Source organism: Haliotis cracherodii, unplaced genomic scaffold (assembly GCF_022045235.1).
Source record: "Haliotis cracherodii isolate W230 unplaced genomic scaffold, xgHalCrac1.p SCAF_16, whole genome shotgun sequence".
Taxonomy (NCBI): Eukaryota; Metazoa; Mollusca; class Gastropoda; order Lepetellida; family Haliotidae; genus Haliotis; species Haliotis cracherodii.
Window position 1 is genome coordinate 11,894,536 of NW_027266271.1, and position 20,435 is coordinate 11,914,970.

A 20,435-nucleotide genomic window follows, 5' to 3' on the forward strand; every position below is an offset into this window, starting at 1 on the left:
AATCACAGTAATTGGGTAGCTTTGTGGTTAATTCATTCTTATAATTTCAAAGACGCTGGTTTGATTTCCTACATTGATACAATATGTGACACCCAATCGTGGCTGCCCTTGCTTGAATATTGCTAAAAGGAACTTCTACCCACAGGAATAACCTGTGTACTTTACCATAGAAGTAGTCTGTGTTTCTGTACAACATGTTAAAGATAAGAGTTGTCCACTTCCCAGTTGACCCGTGAAGACCTGGGGTAGAATAGTTCTTCAATAACCCATGCTTGTTGTAAGAGGCGACTAGTGGGATCTGGTGGTCAACTTGGTTGATGCATGCCATCGATCCCAATTGCGTAGATCGATGCTTGTGATGTCAATCACTGGATTGTCTGGTCCAGACTTGATTATTTAGAGACCGACGTCATATAGCTGGAGCATTGCTGAGTGTGGCGTTAAACAATAAACAAACAAACTTCCCAGTTGGACCTTAGGTATGATTTAAGGGAACGGTGGCCCAGTCATCACAGGTGCCGCAATTTGCTGTGCAAAGTTGTGTCCCTTGAGCATGCTAGAAACAAATAATCTTGGGTTCAAATCCTGGTTCACCTGATTATGTTTCTAGGTTTGTCAGCACCATACCTGTGCTCGGGGGTTTCCCCAAAGTGGTAAACGTCTGAGACCTGAATTACTAGGGGCTTTCCTCCTACGTTAAGCAGACACACCGTGATGTAACTGCAATACTGTTAAAAGAGGCCATAAACCCAACTCACTGACTGAGACATGATGGTTCCCTCTGCTAATGTGACAGTAGAGCATTACTCGTTCCATATTAAATTCCTTTGAGGAGGAAGAAGCTTTCATTAAATAGTCAGGGCCAGGATCATGTAATGGGAGGTAACTCTAATAGGCTTTTGGGATAACGTTGCTGCTTTTAGCAACACTTGACTGCTTGAAGAGCACATAAAATGTCATCATGTTCTTTGATGTGATTGCTAGGCTGGTATGTTGAGCCAGTAACATCAAGACGGATGACGCCCCTCCACTTTATCCCACTGTTGACAGGTGCCCCTTACCTGAGCTTTGTATCCAGGTGATGTCTCTCACCTGTCACAAGCCACTGATTGTTTCTATGTATTGACTGCCAAGCTCTTGAATGGTGAACAGATACTTGTACTGAGAAACTTTGTAATCAGACATTGCATAGTTCTCTTGGAATGTCCATATACAATCAGGTGCAACATATTTTTAGTGACTATTTATGTTTTCTTAAATTGTTGAATTGATGTTTGGTGCTTTATGCTATTCAGGTAAATGGAATCAGGAATAATTGTTTCAGGATTTATTGCTTGGTTTTACCTTATGTTATATACATGTTCTTCTTTTGGGAAACTCACACAAGCACTTTTGGTGAAAGAGCTGATTCAAAATTATGTAAAAAAGCTGAGTCGGTTAAATACATTTTGCCAAAGTGGATCAAAGTGAGTGAGTGAGTGAGTGAGTGAGTATGGTTTTATGCCGCTTTTAGCAATATCCCAGCAATATCACGGCAGGGGACACCCAAATCTAAGTAAGGATTAGTTAGTGAGTGAGTGTGTATGGTTTATTGTGAGTGAGTGAGTGAGATCTTTCAATGTTCATCTCAGGATGTATTGTTTTTTGTGTTGATTGGTTTTTTGGCTCATGCAAGGTCCATGCACATGCTGGTAGCATTATTGTTCCCAAGAGTGATGTTAATACTGAATTACTTTATCAAGACTAATTGAACATTAACCTAACACTTAGAGTCTCATTAATCTCTTTTCCTTTCGGATGACCCGCCATGATATTGCTGGAATATTGCTAAAAGTGTCGTAAAACCATACCTTTCACTTCGGATAAATGCTGAATTTTACTTTTGCCCATTTTGTTGTCTGGATGTAAATAATAACATTTTAAACTGTACGTTTCAAGAGACAAGGAAATCTGAACTTTAACATTCAGTGTTCGAAATTAAAGAGAGCCTGTTGTCCTTCAAGTTTGCTCCACTAGTATTTGAATCTTGGGACCACCTGAATTTGTACCTTTGAACATCAGTGTTAGGGCAAGGAGCCCCCGATACTCATGCTTAATGTCATGAACATGTGTATGTTCCTTGGTTTGTCAGCACCATACATATGTGTTTGGATATTTCTTGATAGGCAAACTTCAAGCTGTGATAGAACTCAATATTCTTCAAATTGATTTTAAGCCCAACTCACTCACTCCTACACAGCCCCTTGAGGGAATGGGTTTTGGGTGTCCCCACCCACACCATTGCTAGTCGTGGTATTCTGGGTTAGATTTGTTCCCTGGGAACCTATTCTGGTAGTTGGTTTGTTGTTTTACGCCGCTGTCAGCAATATTACAGCTATATGATGGCGGTCTGTAAAATAATCGAGTATGGACCAGACAATCCAGTGATTGATATCATGAGCATCGATCCATGCAATTGGGATTGTTGACCTGCATCAACCAAGTCAGCGAGCCTGACCACCCGATCCCGTTAGTCGCCTTTTACGACAAGCATAGTCGCCTTTTATGGCAAGCATTGGTTGCTGAACACCTATTTAACCCTGGATCTTCACGGGTCTATTCTGGTTGTAAGACGTGACCTAATGGATCGGATGGTCAGGCTTTGTGACTTGGTTGACGGTGTCACCATACGATGATGGGGTGGATCATTGCTCATACCAAAAACTGGATTGTCCGGTCCAGACTATTATTTACAGGCCACTTCATATAGCCGGAATATTGATGACAGTGGCGTTAAGCAACAAACCCAACTCCCTCACACCAACAGAGTTACACATTGTCATTAGGAAGTGCTTGGTACAGATTAAGTGGTACAACCAGGGTGGTGAAGCTGGTGAAATGTGATCATCAACTAAAGCTATGGGGACCATTATCATTTGCTGAATAGGAACTGCATTCTGGAGTATGTATGAACAACTGTTTTATGAAGTGAAACTTTCACTGAACTGGTTGTAATCCAGCCTGGGCGTGACTTTCAGGTGAAATCCATTATCTCTTTATTCCATGACGAGGTGTGCTGTTTGTGGTGCTAATGATTACATTTGATGGTCCTCCTGTACAGTCACTGCCCATTGCAGCTAAGTGCACATGTCAAGAAGACATCTTACAGCCTGTTCTTTTGTAAGTGCATTCCTGGAGTGTTTGGGTGATCTCTCTGCACTTGTTTTTTGGTTGTTTGTTTAACAACGCACTCAGCAATATTCCAGCTATATGATGGTGGTCTGCAAGTTATTAAGTCTGGACCAGACAATCCAGTGATTGGTCATGAGCTTCAATCCACGCAATTGGGATGCAATGACATTCATCAACCAAGTCAGTGAGCCTGACCACCTGATCCCATTAGTTGCCACTTTCGACAAGCATAGTCACCTTTTACGGCAAGCATGGGTTGCTGAAGACCTATTCTCTGCATTGAAGCCAACACTACTCTGCACTTGTTCTAGTGTTGGCTTCAATTATTTCAAATATTGAATGTTGTTGTTGTTGTTGTTTATTCCTGAAGTGTTTGGGTGATCTCTCTGCACTTGTAGTAGTGTTGGCTCAATTGTTTCAAATATTGAATGTTGTTGGTGATGGTGGTGGTAATGATGATGGTCGTGATGAAGACAATTGACATGAGAGTTGAAACATTTTTCCTGCAATTTTATGTTTTAGTACAAGTGCTATTATGCTATGAAGTAGTTTGTTATATATCAAATTACTTGCAAAAACATTCTCTTTTTGTGAAACATGTTACTTAATGCAACATTAAAGAAAAATGTATGGATTCTAAATTCAGGCTATTTTTTCCATGTGACATCCTGGTGTGAAATATTTTCAGCCGGAGATTATCTAGGTGTGGCTAATGGACTGATAACATCGTTAGTGGTCTTAGCAGCTTGAGTGGTCAGCATAGTCTGCATGGTGACCACATGGCTGGTCGTCATGGGCGTGTCATCAGAAGCAATTATCAGGTCACAAGGACTGCCCTCTTTGATAGCAAATATCCAGGTCAAGTCTGGGACTGATGTTACTGCGATATAACATTTTGCTTCTGTTTGCTGTTGTCAGTTCTAAAATATAATTAATAAAGTCCATTACCCTAATGTAAACACAGTGGACCAGCATTAAGCTGAGGGAAATGTTATTGGATATCTTAATGGAAGGAACTGTGGTTTGTCAGCTTGAGCTGTATCCATGGTTAACAGACAGTTTGTTTTGGCTGTGAGGAAATCAGTGCCATAATGAATGATTTGTTTGTTTGTTGTTTAACGGCGCACTCAGCAAAATTCCAGCATTGTGAGGTGGTCTGTAAATAATCGAGTCATGATAGACAATCCTGTGATTGACATAATGAGCATCAATCTATGCAATTGGGTACGATGACATGAATCAACCAAGTCAGTGATTTTGACCATGTGATCCTGTTTGGCGCCTTTTATAACAAACATGAGCTGCTGATGACTATTTCTGACCTGATTCATCAGGGTGGCATCATATGTAGTTTATGAGGTTGGGCACTGTGTTGGTCAGTTTACTCTAACCAGGATACATCTCAAAATAATTGATGATGCCCTAATGTTTAATAACATAAGACATGAGTCATGATGAAAGTTGGGTAGCCAAGTGGTGAAGGCCTTTTCTTTTGTCACACTTAAGACCTGGGTTTGTTTTCCCCCCATGGATAAAATAGAAGATGCCCATTTCTGGTGTTGATATTGCTGGAATATTGTTGAAAGGTACAATAAACCGTACTTACTCACTTACTCATCCTTACTTTGTTTCGGATGTCCCCTGCTGTGATATTGCTGGAATATTGCTAAACGCGGCATATACCTCACTCACTCACTCACGAACTCACGAACTCACGAACGACAGATGATTCTTTTCTACATGTTGGCAAATTATGAGAATTAGGAATTTGAGTGAATTTCTACAGTTAATTTGATCTCTGTGTACCAGCTAAAAGAAACCAGATTTGTCTGTTAATGAGCAAACCACCCTTGACCTTTAATGACTATATGGTAATTAGAAAGCACCAGCTGGTTGTAGAAACTCTCCAGAGGGACCATTAGCAGGTGACTTTCGCGGCTGGAGATCAGCCTGTGTTGATAAAGGAATTCCCCGCCTACTGGTACTAATTGTATACTTATGAAAACACATTTGGAAGCTACCAAGGGATAATCTGTTTGTTTTGTGTAGGGTCACCAGGCCCCTTGAAGCTGTCACGTTTGTTTGAAGAACCTAGTAGAATAAATACCATCTTTATTTGAGAAACGGAATAATGCCACTTCATACCGGAGATGTTATTAGCTGTTTGTGTAAGAAGGATTCTCTGTGTGCAATGACAGTTTTGTTGCCTGTTTGTGCTGTGTATAATGTCAGTTTAGAGGGGATTGTAAACATTCTGTAAGAGGGGACATGAATGTTGATGATATAACCCCTGTCCTGGTGAAAACATGATTAAAATTCCTTGGTGTTTTTTGACTAAAGTGTTTTCATATGCTTGTGACTGTGATAACTTCATATAGTCAGAGGGGGCACGGGTGGCCCAGTCGTCTAAGGTGCCACGATTTGCTGTGCAGACTTGCGTCCATTGGGCACGCCAGAAACCTATGATTGTTGGTTCAAATCCTGGTTCTCCCCGATTATGTTTCTAGGTTTCTCTGCACCATACCAGTGCACGTGGGTTTCAGCAAAGTGGAAACGTCCGAGATCTGCATCACTTTGGGCTTTCCTCCCACATTTAGCTGACACGCTGCGATATAACTGGGATACTGTTAAAAGCGGCGTTAAACCAAACTCACTCACTCATATTGTCAGACTGAATGTGAAAGTTTGAAGCTTTATAGAATAGTGGAAGTTCATCAACGAAGATCCAGATTATCAGTGAAGGATAGTAATATAATTGCAATGTTCTTACCATGACAATTTCATTGAATAGAAGCCAACAGTTCTAAGACATGTTGAGTTATGTAAGTTATGACCTGGAATAGCGCATGACTTTTTATTGGTCAGTGCTGTGCTGATCTCATTCCACAGGAACTGAACTCTACATGGCTCATTCCAATAGAAAAGACTGCTTTCCAAAAGATATGTGTGTGTGCTATTTTGAAAGATTAGTCCATGGATGTGTAGTAATCCTATCATCATAATTAGACAAGTCTAGATAAATGGACAGTACAAGGTCACCAGTCTGTCATGGGGAAAACTTGTTCTTATTATTTATATTATCTAGAAAGTATTATTAAAACAAATAATTCTTGCCTTAGAGACTTGTGTAAGCCGTTCCCAGCTTCTACAACTGAAGGTAGCTCTCTTATTTCTAAGTGAGCAGTGTAGATTTCACTAGATGTGGAATTTGATCTGCTCGTCATTGACCAAGAAAATGTGTGCTTTGTGTGACAAATCTGTGATAGAGGATCCCTGTCATGCTCTGTGATGCAATACGACACCTGCAGAAGACCAGCATTACAGGGGAAGGATCGCCCACTCTGTAGGGCTGATTAACTATACACATACATGGAATGTTACTTCTTGGAGGACTTACAACTGTAAGAGATGCTCTCAGTATGAAATTGAAGACTTGTAACCCATAACTCATGGTCATTAGCATGTGTATCCAAATCAATAGATACTCTTGCACAGTACAATTTTAACATTTATGTTTTCATAACTATTTTCTATATTTGGATAACTTATCGACACTTTACAGTAGGGCAGAGTCCAAATTTACTACCCAGGTACCCACCCCAATATACTCAACCCTACCCGGGTACCCACTGTAGGTCTCAAGACGTTTCTACAAAAGGTTCATTTGGGAATAGTTTGACCATACCCCTGGCAAAATGTATTTAGATAGATCTGGTCATGCACACACTGAAGTTAACTGAAGTGTTATCTTTATTCAAACATGTAAAAGTCAGAAGGTTTGCGTGCATTGTCGGAAAGAAATGCTAACATTGGTGACTTGTTGTGTAACCATAGAGTTATAGATAATTTTTGTCATTAAACTACATATCATGTGACTAACCACGGGTCCGGGTAGTTCTGTTGGTACCCGGGTCCTTCTCAGTACCCACCGGACCCAAATACCCAAGTTACCTGTCCCAGCCCTACTTTGCAGAGTCCAGATAATTCACAGAAGACCTAACAAGACAGAATTTTGCATTTAAAAATGCAGATGTGAGTGGCTCAAATTTTTGGTAGGCATTTCCGGGAAGTTTGACTGATGGCAAAGTAGACACAATTTATGGTTGACAACTTCTTTTAATGAATTATTATAGCAATGTTTTGGTATTCTCTTGAAAATGGTATAAAGATTTATATATCACTATAATAGTACATTTGTTTCTAGATGACATTGAATTGAAGATAAATGCAAGTTGTTGATATTCGTGAGACTTATCTGAGTAAATGGCAGGTAATATGACTGATATATGTCATTACGTGTTTAACACAGGACATTGACCACACATTTTCAGAAATAAAGAAGTGAATCAGTATAGCATGGCGCATAAGTCAGTGCTTGTAACCGAGTAGTCACAAATTAAATTGGTAGATAGCAATAGTGTGCGAAAGTGCTATAACCTTCAGTCATGCATGTTCACCTTGGTCCTCCCACATGTTCCACATGGCCCCTGCCTGTTGAGGTGGACAGGTTCTCAACCTTGACTATCTCCCCTGTCACATGCCCTCCTACCAACCCTATCTATCCCCCATACAGCAAATTGCTTTCAAAAGTCGCTCAATAAACTGATCTGCTGTTGTGCGGAATTCAATAAAGAGACTTATCTTTCACTTCAGCCACAATTGGGGCATGGAATCTTTGTTATTGGTTAAAACCCAATTCCAATATTTATGTTTGATTAACAGACTATGTAAGCTTGATTTTGACAACAGAGAAACTATTAGCCCTTGTGCTGTGTGTTTGCAGTTGCAATTCAGCATTCGGGGATGTTTTTGTCAACAGGTGTGTTACTGTGTTTTGTATTGCGGGTCAATCAGAAGCAAAACGATTTTAATGGGCAAAAGACCCTTTCATAATTGTAGGTGGTTTCGGTATCAGGTTTCTTGCAATTCTCTGACCTGAAATGGCAGTCATTGTGGAGGGAGGTGGAGCCTCTGATCTCTCATTCAGGGAAATTGTACATACTTATCCCCCCATCAAAGCCCAGCCCTGGGACACCGTACCACCAGTGGCTCACTTTTGTTGTGCTTTCTTACTATGGGTAGATAGGGATCTGGGGGAGTTCTCTCGGTACACTTGGGTCTTCACATCATCAGAGGCCTATTTTGGTGTTGGACATACTTATGTAAATTTCATGTCATAACTCCCAGCATCAGCCTGCCATACCACATTAGTTCAGTCTTTAAGTGGGCAGAAATGAGGTGTGCTTGTGTAAGATTAGGTTATTTCATACTGCTAATCTTTGATGCTGCTCCAGCGTGGTGTTCAGAGCTGTCACCTGCTTGCGTTGTACATTATCTTAACAACAAGGGCAAGCTTTTAGAAAAAGGACAACCTTTGACAGACTGTTCACTGGACTGGAAAGAATGTGATGAAATATTAGGGTAGCATATGCTTTACAAAGATAGGATTTGTGGGGTGAGGACTAGCTGCAGGGAGTCTTTTGTCCACACGATATGTTGCCATGATTATCAATCATCATAAGCTCACGTTGAAATAACTTAATAAGTATATATATGTGTGTCAAGGTCATGTTCTGAACTTACTGAATTTTCCGTCTGTATCTGTTGTATGTTCAGCTTGTTGGAAATTCAAAATTGACATGTATTCTCCCTCTGAAACAGTTCCTGGAGTCATTTGGGTCTTCTATGGTATTTGAATCTAGGCACTCCGTAAATCTTTAACTTTTAGCATTCAAGGTTATTACAAGGGCCACTGGACTTCCATCTTAATGAAGACGGATTTCCTTGGTGTGATTGTGCTGCTATATTAGGAATAGTGCTTCCTTTGAGTATGGTTACAAGTTAGACTAACATCTAGTCTCTGAAATGAAAATATTTTACAGCAAAAACAGTTGTAAACAAAATGTAATCAAAAGGAGCCCGAGACTTTCTTTGAAACTGCAGTCATCTCAGCTTGCCAACTATAATAGACTTACATAGACTGTATTGGAAATGTTTGCTTGAGGTCTGTAGGACAGACTAGTTACAAGAATGAAGGGAATTTTACCTCCTGTGCTTGCTTATTATCAGAAATATTTGCTGTATGAAGCAGATGCTGGTTTTATGAAGGCTTATGCTGCTTGTTAGATGACTCAGAATGTTCATTTTTTCTGATTAAAATGATAAATTATGATTGTGTATGAATTTTAGGACTTGAATTCAACATACAAGTTTATAATATTTTAAAAACAACCAGCGGTGTATAGGATATTGGCCTTGGTGTGAACATGGCCAAAGAGAAGGTATTGAAAGATATTTTACTTGTCGTTTATACTCATTGTCATATCAAATGGTGTATTGCTTTATGGGTCAATAGAGGTCTTGACTAGGGTACATATGTATAACACGACTATTGGTGTGAACGATACACTGCCATAAAGTGTGAAACAAATACAGTTGATGTACATTTGCAAGTCACAGCTTGACCTGAGTGACCAACTGACCATGAATCCGTCTGAAGTAGTTACTCCATCAATTGAAAGACCCAAGTCCACCAAGTGTTAAGATGACCTGGAGATTAACACACAGATGCAAACTGCCCTTATCTTTGATGTCTCAGTCCACCTCAATATCCCACTGTCCTTATGGTCGGCCCAGACATGATCATGAATATTTTATGGTCATCAGATACTGACCATGGGTCATGTTACTGTGACCTGCGACCTGCGTGTGGTACTGTCAATGCTGCTCTGTTGTCATATCATTAAATCAAGGTGTTGCCGTAGAGTTGAGTGCGATGGAGGCTTGTTGAAGACTGGTAACAGGAAAACTGATCCTCCTCCTTTTCAACAGGCTTCTGTTTGGCCAGGAACACTAGTTGGGTTGAGTTGATCCAGTGGCTCATGGTCACCCTGCTGTTTTCTTAGGGTGTCACAGAGACATTCATTGTAAACTTGGTTTTTCAGAGTAGTTGCTGTTGTACTGGAAGTATTGGAATTCAGATGAACGTTGAGACCTTCAAGGAACAACAAAAACTTGTACAGAATCAATTTAGTGGGTTCCAAACCTGCGACCAAAGAACAATACTAAGTTTTATAAATGAGCTTTAATTGTAACAGGAGTGAGTGAGTGAGTGAGTGAGTAAGTGAGTGTGGCTTTAAGCTGCTTTTAGCAATATTCCAGCAAGATAACAAGGGACACCTGAAATGGGCTTCACACTTTGTACACATGTGGGGAATCAAACCCGGTTCTTTGTGGAGACGAACGATTGCTTTGGCCACTTGGCTACCCCACCACTCCTATGGTAAAAGATCTGAGGTGTAGGCTACAGTGCCAGAGGATTTATATCGACTTCATTTATGATAAAGTTTTGGTTTTCATCACTATCAAGATAACCTAATTTTCAGGATTGAAAAAATATGGACCAATGATGGTATCTCTCTGACATGGAGGAATGTGAGGTATGCTTGATATACAGGTTCCCACTAATGTGGTCTCCCTGGATACAGACGGAACACCTCCTGGAAACAATGTCACCTATGCAGCATGAATATAAATGACATACACACACAAACTGAGATTATGCTGATGTATTGTCATGTATTCAGGCTAGTAACTGCTGTACATGTGCTGTGTCTAGAATGCGTGACCCGATTTCAAGCATTGTGTCACATTTCGGAACAAATAATTGGCCTGTCAGCATACAAATGGCCTATGCTGGATAATAACTAGTTTGATGATTTTTTATTTCTTCGGACTTCCTAAATCTCTTATTCTTACACTAAATAGGACTATAACAAGGGCCTCTTGACTTTCATCCTTGATTTCGAACACTGCATTCCTGTATGAAGTGTTTGAATTGAGTATTTTAGTATTGAATGTTTATTACATATCACTGAATCCTGCTGGTCAACGATCATAAAATGATGTTTGTTGTCTGATTAAATATGAATGGTTTGAATTCAAGAATTAGTTTCGTCAACGTCTAGTCCAAATCCAGTTACTAGGTTCTTTATGCACTGCATTCATGTGGGCTTGGATCATGATTTTTAATTGTGGTCTGTTTTGAAGTTTTTTTATGATCAAGTTTTGAGCCACCTTCATCTTGTTATTTGTCAACAAATATACAATATACAATAATATTGTTTTGACCTATTAATAAAGACTATTTATGAAGATCATTGTGAGAGATCAGGTTTTCAAGTGGTAATCCTCTGACAGGATAAATGAAATTGTATATCTACTTCCTCTTTTTGAGTTGATGTGCATCCTCATCTATGATACAAGGTCGAGAGACATGTTGCCCTGTTTAATACTACTGATGTCACAGCCTGGCCACATGCAACACACTGGCAGTGTTCTGCCTGTGGTTTGTTCTGCCATTATTTCCACAATAATAAGCTGCATATCTCCAGACAGTGACCTTTGAGAAGGTCTGACATGCACTGGAATCTGCTTCCTGGTATTGGGATTGGGCACTTGTTTCATCAACATCAGATTATGGGAGGCATGAACTGTGGAACATTCTGATGGGTTCTGATGGTCTGGGAGATTTGTGGAGATAGTGTGTGCTTAGAAGAAATGTGATGTGTATGGAATGGATTGTAGGATACTGAATGAAACTGTGACTTGCTGTATTATGCTGACCGGAGCAGATCTCAGATGTTCAGCATGGTAAATGACGGATACCTGAACAAGAATTATTGATCGCTGTATATTGATCGTCCAGTCCCAGCAGATTTTTTTTACTTGTCAGGTCATCGAAAACAAATTGCTATAATCTTTGGAATATTCTTTGCTCAGGAGTTTTTATTGTTTGGTTCAGAAAGGTCAGTCTCCTAACATGTTTCATGTAGACGAGAGAACTGTTTGTTTTCAGCCAAGTAGATCCACAGTGATTTATTATTGAATCAAGGAAGCCCAGAATTGCAATGTAATCCTATCTGAGGAAGCTACTTGTAATACGACCATTAATCAACTACTGTAACAACCTGTGAAACGGGCATTAAAACTTCAAGGAAATAAAGTTGAAGTTACAGAGGAATGTGAATCCAGATGTAATAAATCTGTCATCACCAGGTCTGGTTTCATCTTGTGAATGTGTCACCACACTACCCGCCATTATCAGAATCACGTAAGTCTATGTGTATGCTCATTGATGCCCAACCACTGACCTTGCACTCTGCGTACAGCCTGATACAGAGTTCATGGGGAATCATATTGGTGATAAACCAAGGACTTAGCCCAATCTCCAGATACACACAGATACTGGGACACAGATTCACACTGGAGTTGGTTTCGTCTTGTGTTGTGGGTAAAACCTTGGAAGAATCATGGATGGAAATGTTACTTGCACACTTGTCCAGGACTTCAGATGAACAGATCTTGTCCATGCTGAATGGTCATTTAGTGAAAATGCTAAATACCTGTTGAGGGCTTGTACCAATCCACTGCTCAGATTTGCTCAGATGTGCTCAGATTTGCTCAGATTTGCTTGGAACAGAAGAAAACAAGATTGCTGTTACACAAGCTGACCAGTACAATGAATTTCACTTTGAAACGACGATTTGAAACATGAAAGCCATACCATCAATTTGTGTTTGTGAGTTTTGGTGATCATTGTACGTGCAGACATTGTTAAGATCACATCAGCTGACCAGATTCGTAATCTTTTAGACTTTAATGACAAACCCTAGCCTGTTTTGTGAGTTTTGGTGGTCAAAGTGTTTGCACATATTCTGGAGATATATAAGTGGTGTTGGTGTACCTATCTTGTCCTGGGTTGCCCTCCTGGAAGACCCAGCAGTGGAGGATAGTTATGCCACAGTTGGGATGAATTAACACTGACATGTCTGACACGAGACACACAATGGATGACTTCCATACCTCAGCCTTGGGACAGAACGTATATGCTTTGATTGTACAAATTGGCAGCAAGGGAACACACTGAATGTGCAAGGGTCCTAGTTGTGGAATGTTTGCTTGTAAATACAGATTTTGAAGCCAGCGTGTTGAAAGAAGTGTTTTTGCTTGTTGGCTCAATTGCTGAATGTTGAACCTTTTTGTCATACAAAGATTCATGTGAGACTTGAAACAGGAGCAGTTCCGGTCTGGGTTGACTTACATAATGGTAATAAGAGAGGCCAATTTATGACGATATGCAACAGATGTTTAAAGGATATGAAAGTTGATTATTCTCTCGTTCATGGCCATATCATAGCCGACTAGAATTGGTGGTTTTGTAGACTGAGTGCATAAATTGTTGACTCTCTGCCAAATTGTTTTCTCAGAGAGGTAATATATTTCCAGAAACAATGGATGAGGTTGTCTGAATGAAGAAGAGTTGTTTGGAAGCTGTGGTTTAGTTTGACCTCGGAAGATCATTCCAGCAAGTGGTTTCTGTGGTAGTGTTGTATGCCTTCTCCTTCAGCTTCATTAACAGGAATAACGACATGCTGGGACAGATATACATCTACTGTCCGACTAAACTGGAACCAATGCTCTCCAGGAGGATTCTGTGGAATGTTGTTGGACACATTTGCAATTATTTTTGGTAACAGAATTTATCTTTCGGATGTATTTGACTGGAAAAAGAGGTTTCTGTTTGGGAGTTGAGCTTCTGTGCAAGAACTAAGTTGTGAACAGAATTCTTGATGGAATTATCAGTACTAGGAGTCTCCATCAGTATGAACATTGTTGGGCAACAACTGTAAGATTTAGACCTTGGAAATATTCTAGGTAAAGTAAAGTCACTGAATTCATTTCAGACAAATTTTGTTCACATTTTCAAACCATTTTTCTGCATGATATGACTTTAAATAAGGCATTGTCTTTACATTAAGTGACTTACATCATTAACTGCTTCAAGTTAGTCTTTTATTGAATCAAATTGAAACCATTTGAAAAATCAGCTGCAGTTAGGTTCCATTTTGAGTAGAGTGATAACGATTATTAATTGGACAAAGTATCATCAAATTTGTTTGCCTGGGTTTAGTAATATGAGCAACATATAAACTCTACTTGAGTCAAAACAAATAGTAAGGCATGTCAACAGTGCCTCAGTTTATTATAACAATGGAAAAAAAGGCTCAACGTTTATGAAGGAATGTTTAGTTGAGTAAGTGTGCAATCAGGGCTTGTATTTAACAGGTCACGGTCTATTGCCATTAGGATTATGGCAACAAAGGTGGACCGTAATCACGTACAGCCTGGTTGTGTCGTTACCCGCCACAAGTAGGGTATACTCCTCTGCTTATGATTACAGTGTTACTGACATCTAGAATTATAAGTGTGGTGATTTCCAGTGCTCGTTAGTTTACCTGCCAGGTATGATATAGGTGTTCACAGATATAGTATCAGTGTTTCTCGAGACAGGAGGGGAAGTACAGCACCCCTAGAGAGCTGGTATCAACTACCTACTCCAACAATAGCAGGTGTTGATTACATTCTGAAATGAGTTGGTTCCTGCAGGGATAGACACGGCTGAGTTATTGTTACAACTCCATGAACTGTATACCTGTGGAGTCAGGTAGGAAGGCCGATGTGTCCACATGTACAAGGAATAATACACACTACGTGACAATTCATTAATGAACTGACCCTTGCTCACTATCTGTCAGATTTATCACCTGTCACCCCTTACTGAAGATAATGGACTCAACCAGTGTCAAAGGCTGGTGGTATGTATCGCTAGCTGTGCTATTCATAAATAAATCAAGTAATCAGACAAGTTGTTTTTGACTGGTCAGCCGGTCAGTCTACCCCTTACCTATACTGTATGTTTCACATAGCCAGGTAGGTGGCTGTTAACAGTGTAGAAATGAATGCAACGAGGCAGGTGTGAGACCAAGAGCCGTAACTCTCTGATGTTCCGCTGTCAAGTGTTTCATTGCTGTGAGTCGCTGGAGACAATTTTCCACTTGTTCAGCCTGAATACTCCGGGTAAGACTACATACCTATGATCTACGAAGCATTGTGATATTGGAATTTATTCAAGCTGCTTAGCACACAGGCTCCTAGAAAAAGAAGTTTATGTCTGATAATTAAATATATCGCATCTCCATGTAGACAGTTGTGTCAACCCAGGCTTGGATTAACCTGTGAGGACAGTTTCATTTGAAGTCCTGCGATGGATACAACCAGAATTTTTTTTTAACCATCACAGATTCAGATGGGGAGTTTTGTGTGAATCCAGTTTGCCCAGGTGAATTTAGGCAAGAGAGCATTTTTCCAATGCCTATTTCCATGAAGATCCTTTAGTAGATTTCGTTTCTCAATGGGCAGAGAATGATAGAAAACGACAGGTCAGTTCATACATATGAAAATTCCTGTAATTTTGAACAACATCCAGAACGAAAAAAGGATCAAAGTTGTGCTGGATAAAACAATCATTCTTGATGCACAATGCAGCTGCTAACAGTGATTTTATACAAAGTTTGGATCTTAAGATCCTTTTCTATGATAATGTCTGTGTGCCATGATACCAAGGGATAGAAAAACATGGCAAAAATGGACGACAGCTTTGAGATTGAGGAGGACTTATGGTCTTCCCCTCTGATGAATTATAAATCTCCATTCGAGGATTATAAGGATTTATACGACGACTATGGGGCCTCACGATCCAGCAAAATACCTGTGTTTACATTTGAACGACGTAAGTATTTTGATAAGTTCGTGCAGATGTTGTTATCTTTTGAAACACTGGATCAGAGGATGTTGTTAATGTGCTCGTTTGAAGTAAAACTGAAGATTTACTCAATATGTAACAGCACTGCTCAAAAAAATAGTCATTTTTTAAGTTACATAAATTGCTAATTATACGGTAGCTTGCAAAGAGTCCTCAGTTAAGTGGTGTTGATGAATGCAATGTGATTTCACAGAATAATTACTGGTGATTATTTCCATGGCGTAGGAACTTTGATATTTTAGTTGCAATGCCAGATTCTGTCCTACTTTTCACCCATTGTAATTGTGCCATGTTTAGCTTGACACAATGTTGTCCTGACATGGTGGACCCTTTACGTCTTTAATGGCAGCACCGTTACAATGATCATAGCGGCTTATTCCAGAGTCTTTTTGTTCCCATTCAAATAAAGATCCATGGATCCATGCTATGAAATCTTATATAACATAGGCCTGCTTGTTTGTGTGATAGATTTGATCTGGTTTGGGGCGGCATAAATTTGTATGGACATTAGACCTTGTAGTACTTCAATTCTACACTGGTTTGTGTCTTTATTGAGAAGTAGTGCTGAATATGATACTTTGTATTTGTACTTTGGTCACATTTCCTGTCTACTTGACCCAGGTATTGCTGTTGTGCTGGGGATTTGGGGATATTCTTTGAAAGAAAATGTGTTTGACCTGTTTACACTGTAAAAGTGGATGAGTATGGTTTTACGCCGCTTTAAGCAATATTCCAGCAATATCACAACGGGGGACACCAGAAATTGGCTTCACACATTGTAACCATGTCGGCATCGAACCTGAGCTTCTGTGTGACGAGCGAACACTTTAACCACAAGGCTACCCGACCACCCCTTACTCTGTTAAAGGGGTTCTGGGGTTCTGGTAGTGTTCTATGGTATTTGAATCTAGGGACGCCTGAAGGTTTTACTTTTAGCATCATGGTCCTGACAAGGGCCCCTTTCCAACACTAATTTGCTCTAAAGCATGTGGAAAATTACGTCCATTTTTTTAAATTAATGATCAAAACATTGGATCGTTCTGAATGTTTGAAAATGATACACCTGAGGATCCATGGATGAAGATGCTACATTAAAATACTCACTGGGAGATTAGGCTGTTATTTATAGTCTCAACATTGCAGAGATACTATCTGACTTTCAGTGCTTTCACACACAAACATACAGCCGCAGATTGTAATTACCCTATGTGGGATAGCCATGAATGCTGAGAAGGCTTGTGAAGCAGGTTGTGTACGAGAGAATTAGTACATAATTGTAGGCTGTGGCAGCAGTTTCTGAGAGGTTTTATACAGCTGATTAGGTGTTCATTTTGCAGTCGGTACTCCCTGTAAACACCCCAAGTGCAATTGGGGTGGAACAAGAACCTACACCTCCATTACATAAGTCTAATACGCTTAGGAAATGTTTGGAAAATCTCTGGGGGTGGGGGAAATCGGGTTTGTGCATGATAGGATTAGGAGTTAAAACTTTGTTGTTCAACTCTTATGACATATTTTGTTATGTCGGGAAACGGGTCATTGCAGGATCAGTCAGTATGTTCTTTGAACACACAATGCTATTTAGAAAGTGCTCAAATGTAACAAATGTTATATTTGGGATTACACTTTCTGAGTAAAGTACAGATTCTCGTACTTTTTGGGGTTGAGTACCGTCAGGGATTCGAACCCACACTGCCACCTAACCGCCAGCACACAAGGTCAGGGATTTAACCCACTCAGCCACCGAGACTTACTCTGGCAGTGTGGGTTCGAATGCCGGACGGTACTCAACCCCAAAAAGTACGAGAATCTATACTTTACTCAGAAAGTGTTATCCCAAACATAACATTTTTTACAGTATGTCCTTGAAAATAAATTCTCGTTGTTGGCTTTATAGTGTTTGTTGGAAAGTCAGTTTTGCTGATGTTATGAAGTTTGACCCAGTTGATGGCAGTGAGGCAATTTCAGATGGCACTGATGACAGTGGTGACTGAAATATTGTGGGTGCAGCTATAATTCAACAGACTGCTGTTGTACACAGGACAAACTGTCTGTAACTCTCTGTGCTTGATACATATGTATCATTGCTACTATAAGTCAGTACAGCAATGACTGAAGAAAGATCTCAATGCTGTAGTACGAAACAGAGTGTGCCTGATGAAGGCCAGGAGGTTGAAAGCTTTGAATTTCCATATGTGAATAAACACAACAGAAGATTTACTCAAATAGAATTAAGGACCAGCCAAATTTTTCATTTATCGTAGTTATTTATGCCAAATTAAGGATTAACAATATTGGGTGGTCCTTTTCTTCTTTTTAGCAGTATACCCGATGAGGCAGTACTGAGATCAGAATTAGATCAATGCTTCACAATGATTGAAATTTAGCGTGAAAGTCAAGAGTGTCTTTGTCATAACCCTTATGTTAAACATCAAAATAAGCATGTCAATGGGTCTCTTAGTTATAAATATACAGCTGAAAACCTTTAAGACTGATCTGGGCCCTCAAGAACACCTTTTGTTTCCAACTGCTTCAAGTGTAAAGTCAACCATCATTTGTCAGCAATTTTTCCATTGACCCAAAAGTTATATTGCATTGTTATGTTTTGTAAAGTCATGTTTTCTCATAAAATAATAATTATTCATTCGGCTAATTTGATGATTGTTTCTGGTTCAGTGATCACGTTTCCTCAAAACTTCAATAAATGTAAACAATTTTGGATGATCTTTACATGTCAGCTATTTAGATGAAGGAGTGACAGTTTACGTCTATGTCAGCATGTGGTGATAAGAAACAGTTTGATTTCTTGATTAATTTGTGTACGTGTGAGCTGCCAGGTAACAGAGGTTTGCCTCCTGTGATAGTGTGTAGTGAGTGAACTAATTGTGATAAAATACTACAAGTAGGTGAATGTTTCACAGGGCTTGTTAACCCAGACCTCACTGATAACCTGGGCTACCTATTGGTGATTTATATGCACTGTTAACAGCATCGATCTCTGCCATTTCACTCATGTTTATTACAGGTTCATAACCTAGCACATATTGAGTTGGTTTGTCCAGTACTGCAAGCGGTAGAAACTATTTTTTTTAGTCCACTAGCCCTTATAATGATAACACAGCAAAACCCTTCAAAATTGCTGCGGCCGCGATATAACTGGAATAGTGTTAAAAGCGGTGTTAAACACAACTCACTTAAAAATTGCAAATTCCTACCTGTCCTTATGATACCTTAACTATTGGTCAGTTTGGCAAGGACTACAGGACTAGTGCCCAGTTCTAACACTGACTGCCAGTGTTGATATTTCAGCTATTAAGTGCGGAAATGTAAGAAGGAAATTTATTTGTTTGTAATCTTGGTTTTCTTGAACCTGTTTTTTTTTTGCAAGGAAAAGTAAGAAATGTTTGAAAAATGGTAAGCATGAAAGTTTGAAAAAAACTTTGAAAATCTTTCATATTGTCTCCACTCAAGGAAAATGTCTTCCGATAGTGTTCAACAAAATTCTTCCTTATGAGACAGTGTTGTAGCAACAGAGACATGTATATTGGCAACTTTGGGTTACAGATTATGAGGAATATTTGTGAAAATCCTAATTATCTCTGTGTCAAGTGTTATTTAAGTCAGCTCTTAGTTCCTTGACTCCCTAAGCATTTCAAGGAAAGGAGGGTGGTCTTTAGCACATTAGCCTCAACTATTATGAGGAAACAAGATACCAAACCTTCCACAGTCGTGATCCAACATGTATGATAGCTCCTCGATCATATCTGTCTCCGTATAAATTCCAGGATATTATTTCTCAGTGGACCTATGTGGTTCTGTGTTTACCAAGATTGCTTACTTTTGGCTAAAATAATGGAACAAATTCTTCAGAATCATATTGTCAGAAATACATCAGCAAAGTAGCAGTGTCTTTGATGCCATTTCTCATTTACAGTTTTCAGTTTTATTCATGCCAAGTCTTAAATATCTATTTATTCTTTGTATTTATTCACAATGTTTGAAACTGTTGTAATACAAGTAATAACTTAAAGATGAGATGTTTTCTTTAGGGATGCTACATTGTTGGATGCAAATCTAACATAAACCTGTTGGAAGTGATACTGTTATTAAGAACATCCCTTTGCTCATCTAAGCCTGCCAGCAGGTGTATAAGATACCTATGTAGTACTATGTTATTCACATGCCTTCCCTTGTTGGGGAGTCTGATTTAGAGAGAGATATCAGGGATAACAAAGATGGAGGGGTTTTGTTTCTATGTGTGGTAAGAGGAGCCGTTCCCTGGTACATCCCTTACAGTGTAAGATTGCTTTCCACACCGCTGGAGAACCAATATCACAGGATCAGTTGTCCTGACACACCTGTACTCTAGCTTCAGTGAACGTTGAACACAGGGCCAGCGCAATCTGTTTGATAAATGTTCAATAGTGACAACATCTGGTGTCAGTTTCCGTCATGATGACATTATATATATTTTAATATGAAAATATTGAAAAGTACCAGTTTATTGATAATTACAGATACAGGCATAATATGTCGGTTTCACAGGCATATATAATTTTCCTTTCCACTCAGCCCTTACTGTAATGCTATAGCCCTAAAT

General features: G+C 39.5%; 1 protein-coding gene across 21 annotated transcripts in view; it reads left to right on the top strand.

Annotated features, from left to right (window-relative positions):
• LOC139463825 (CLIP-associating protein 1-like) overlaps positions 1-20,435 on the top strand; it is a 149,266-nt gene that overhangs the window by 55,860 nt on the left and 72,971 nt on the right. Inside the window, exon 1 of one of the 21 annotated variants that reach the window (XM_071245195.1) lies at positions 12,600-13,887. The exons of 19 other annotated variants lie outside the window; for them this stretch is intronic. Coding sequence is in view for 1 of the 2 variants with exons in the window: in XM_071245192.1 (XP_071101293.1) it covers positions 15,649-15,802 (154 nt within the window). In the remaining variant the exon portion in view is untranslated. Of the gene's footprint in view, positions 1-12,599; positions 13,888-14,949; positions 15,803-20,435 lie in introns of those variants that run through there. One more of the 21 variants, XM_071245192.1, reaches the window with a different exon arrangement.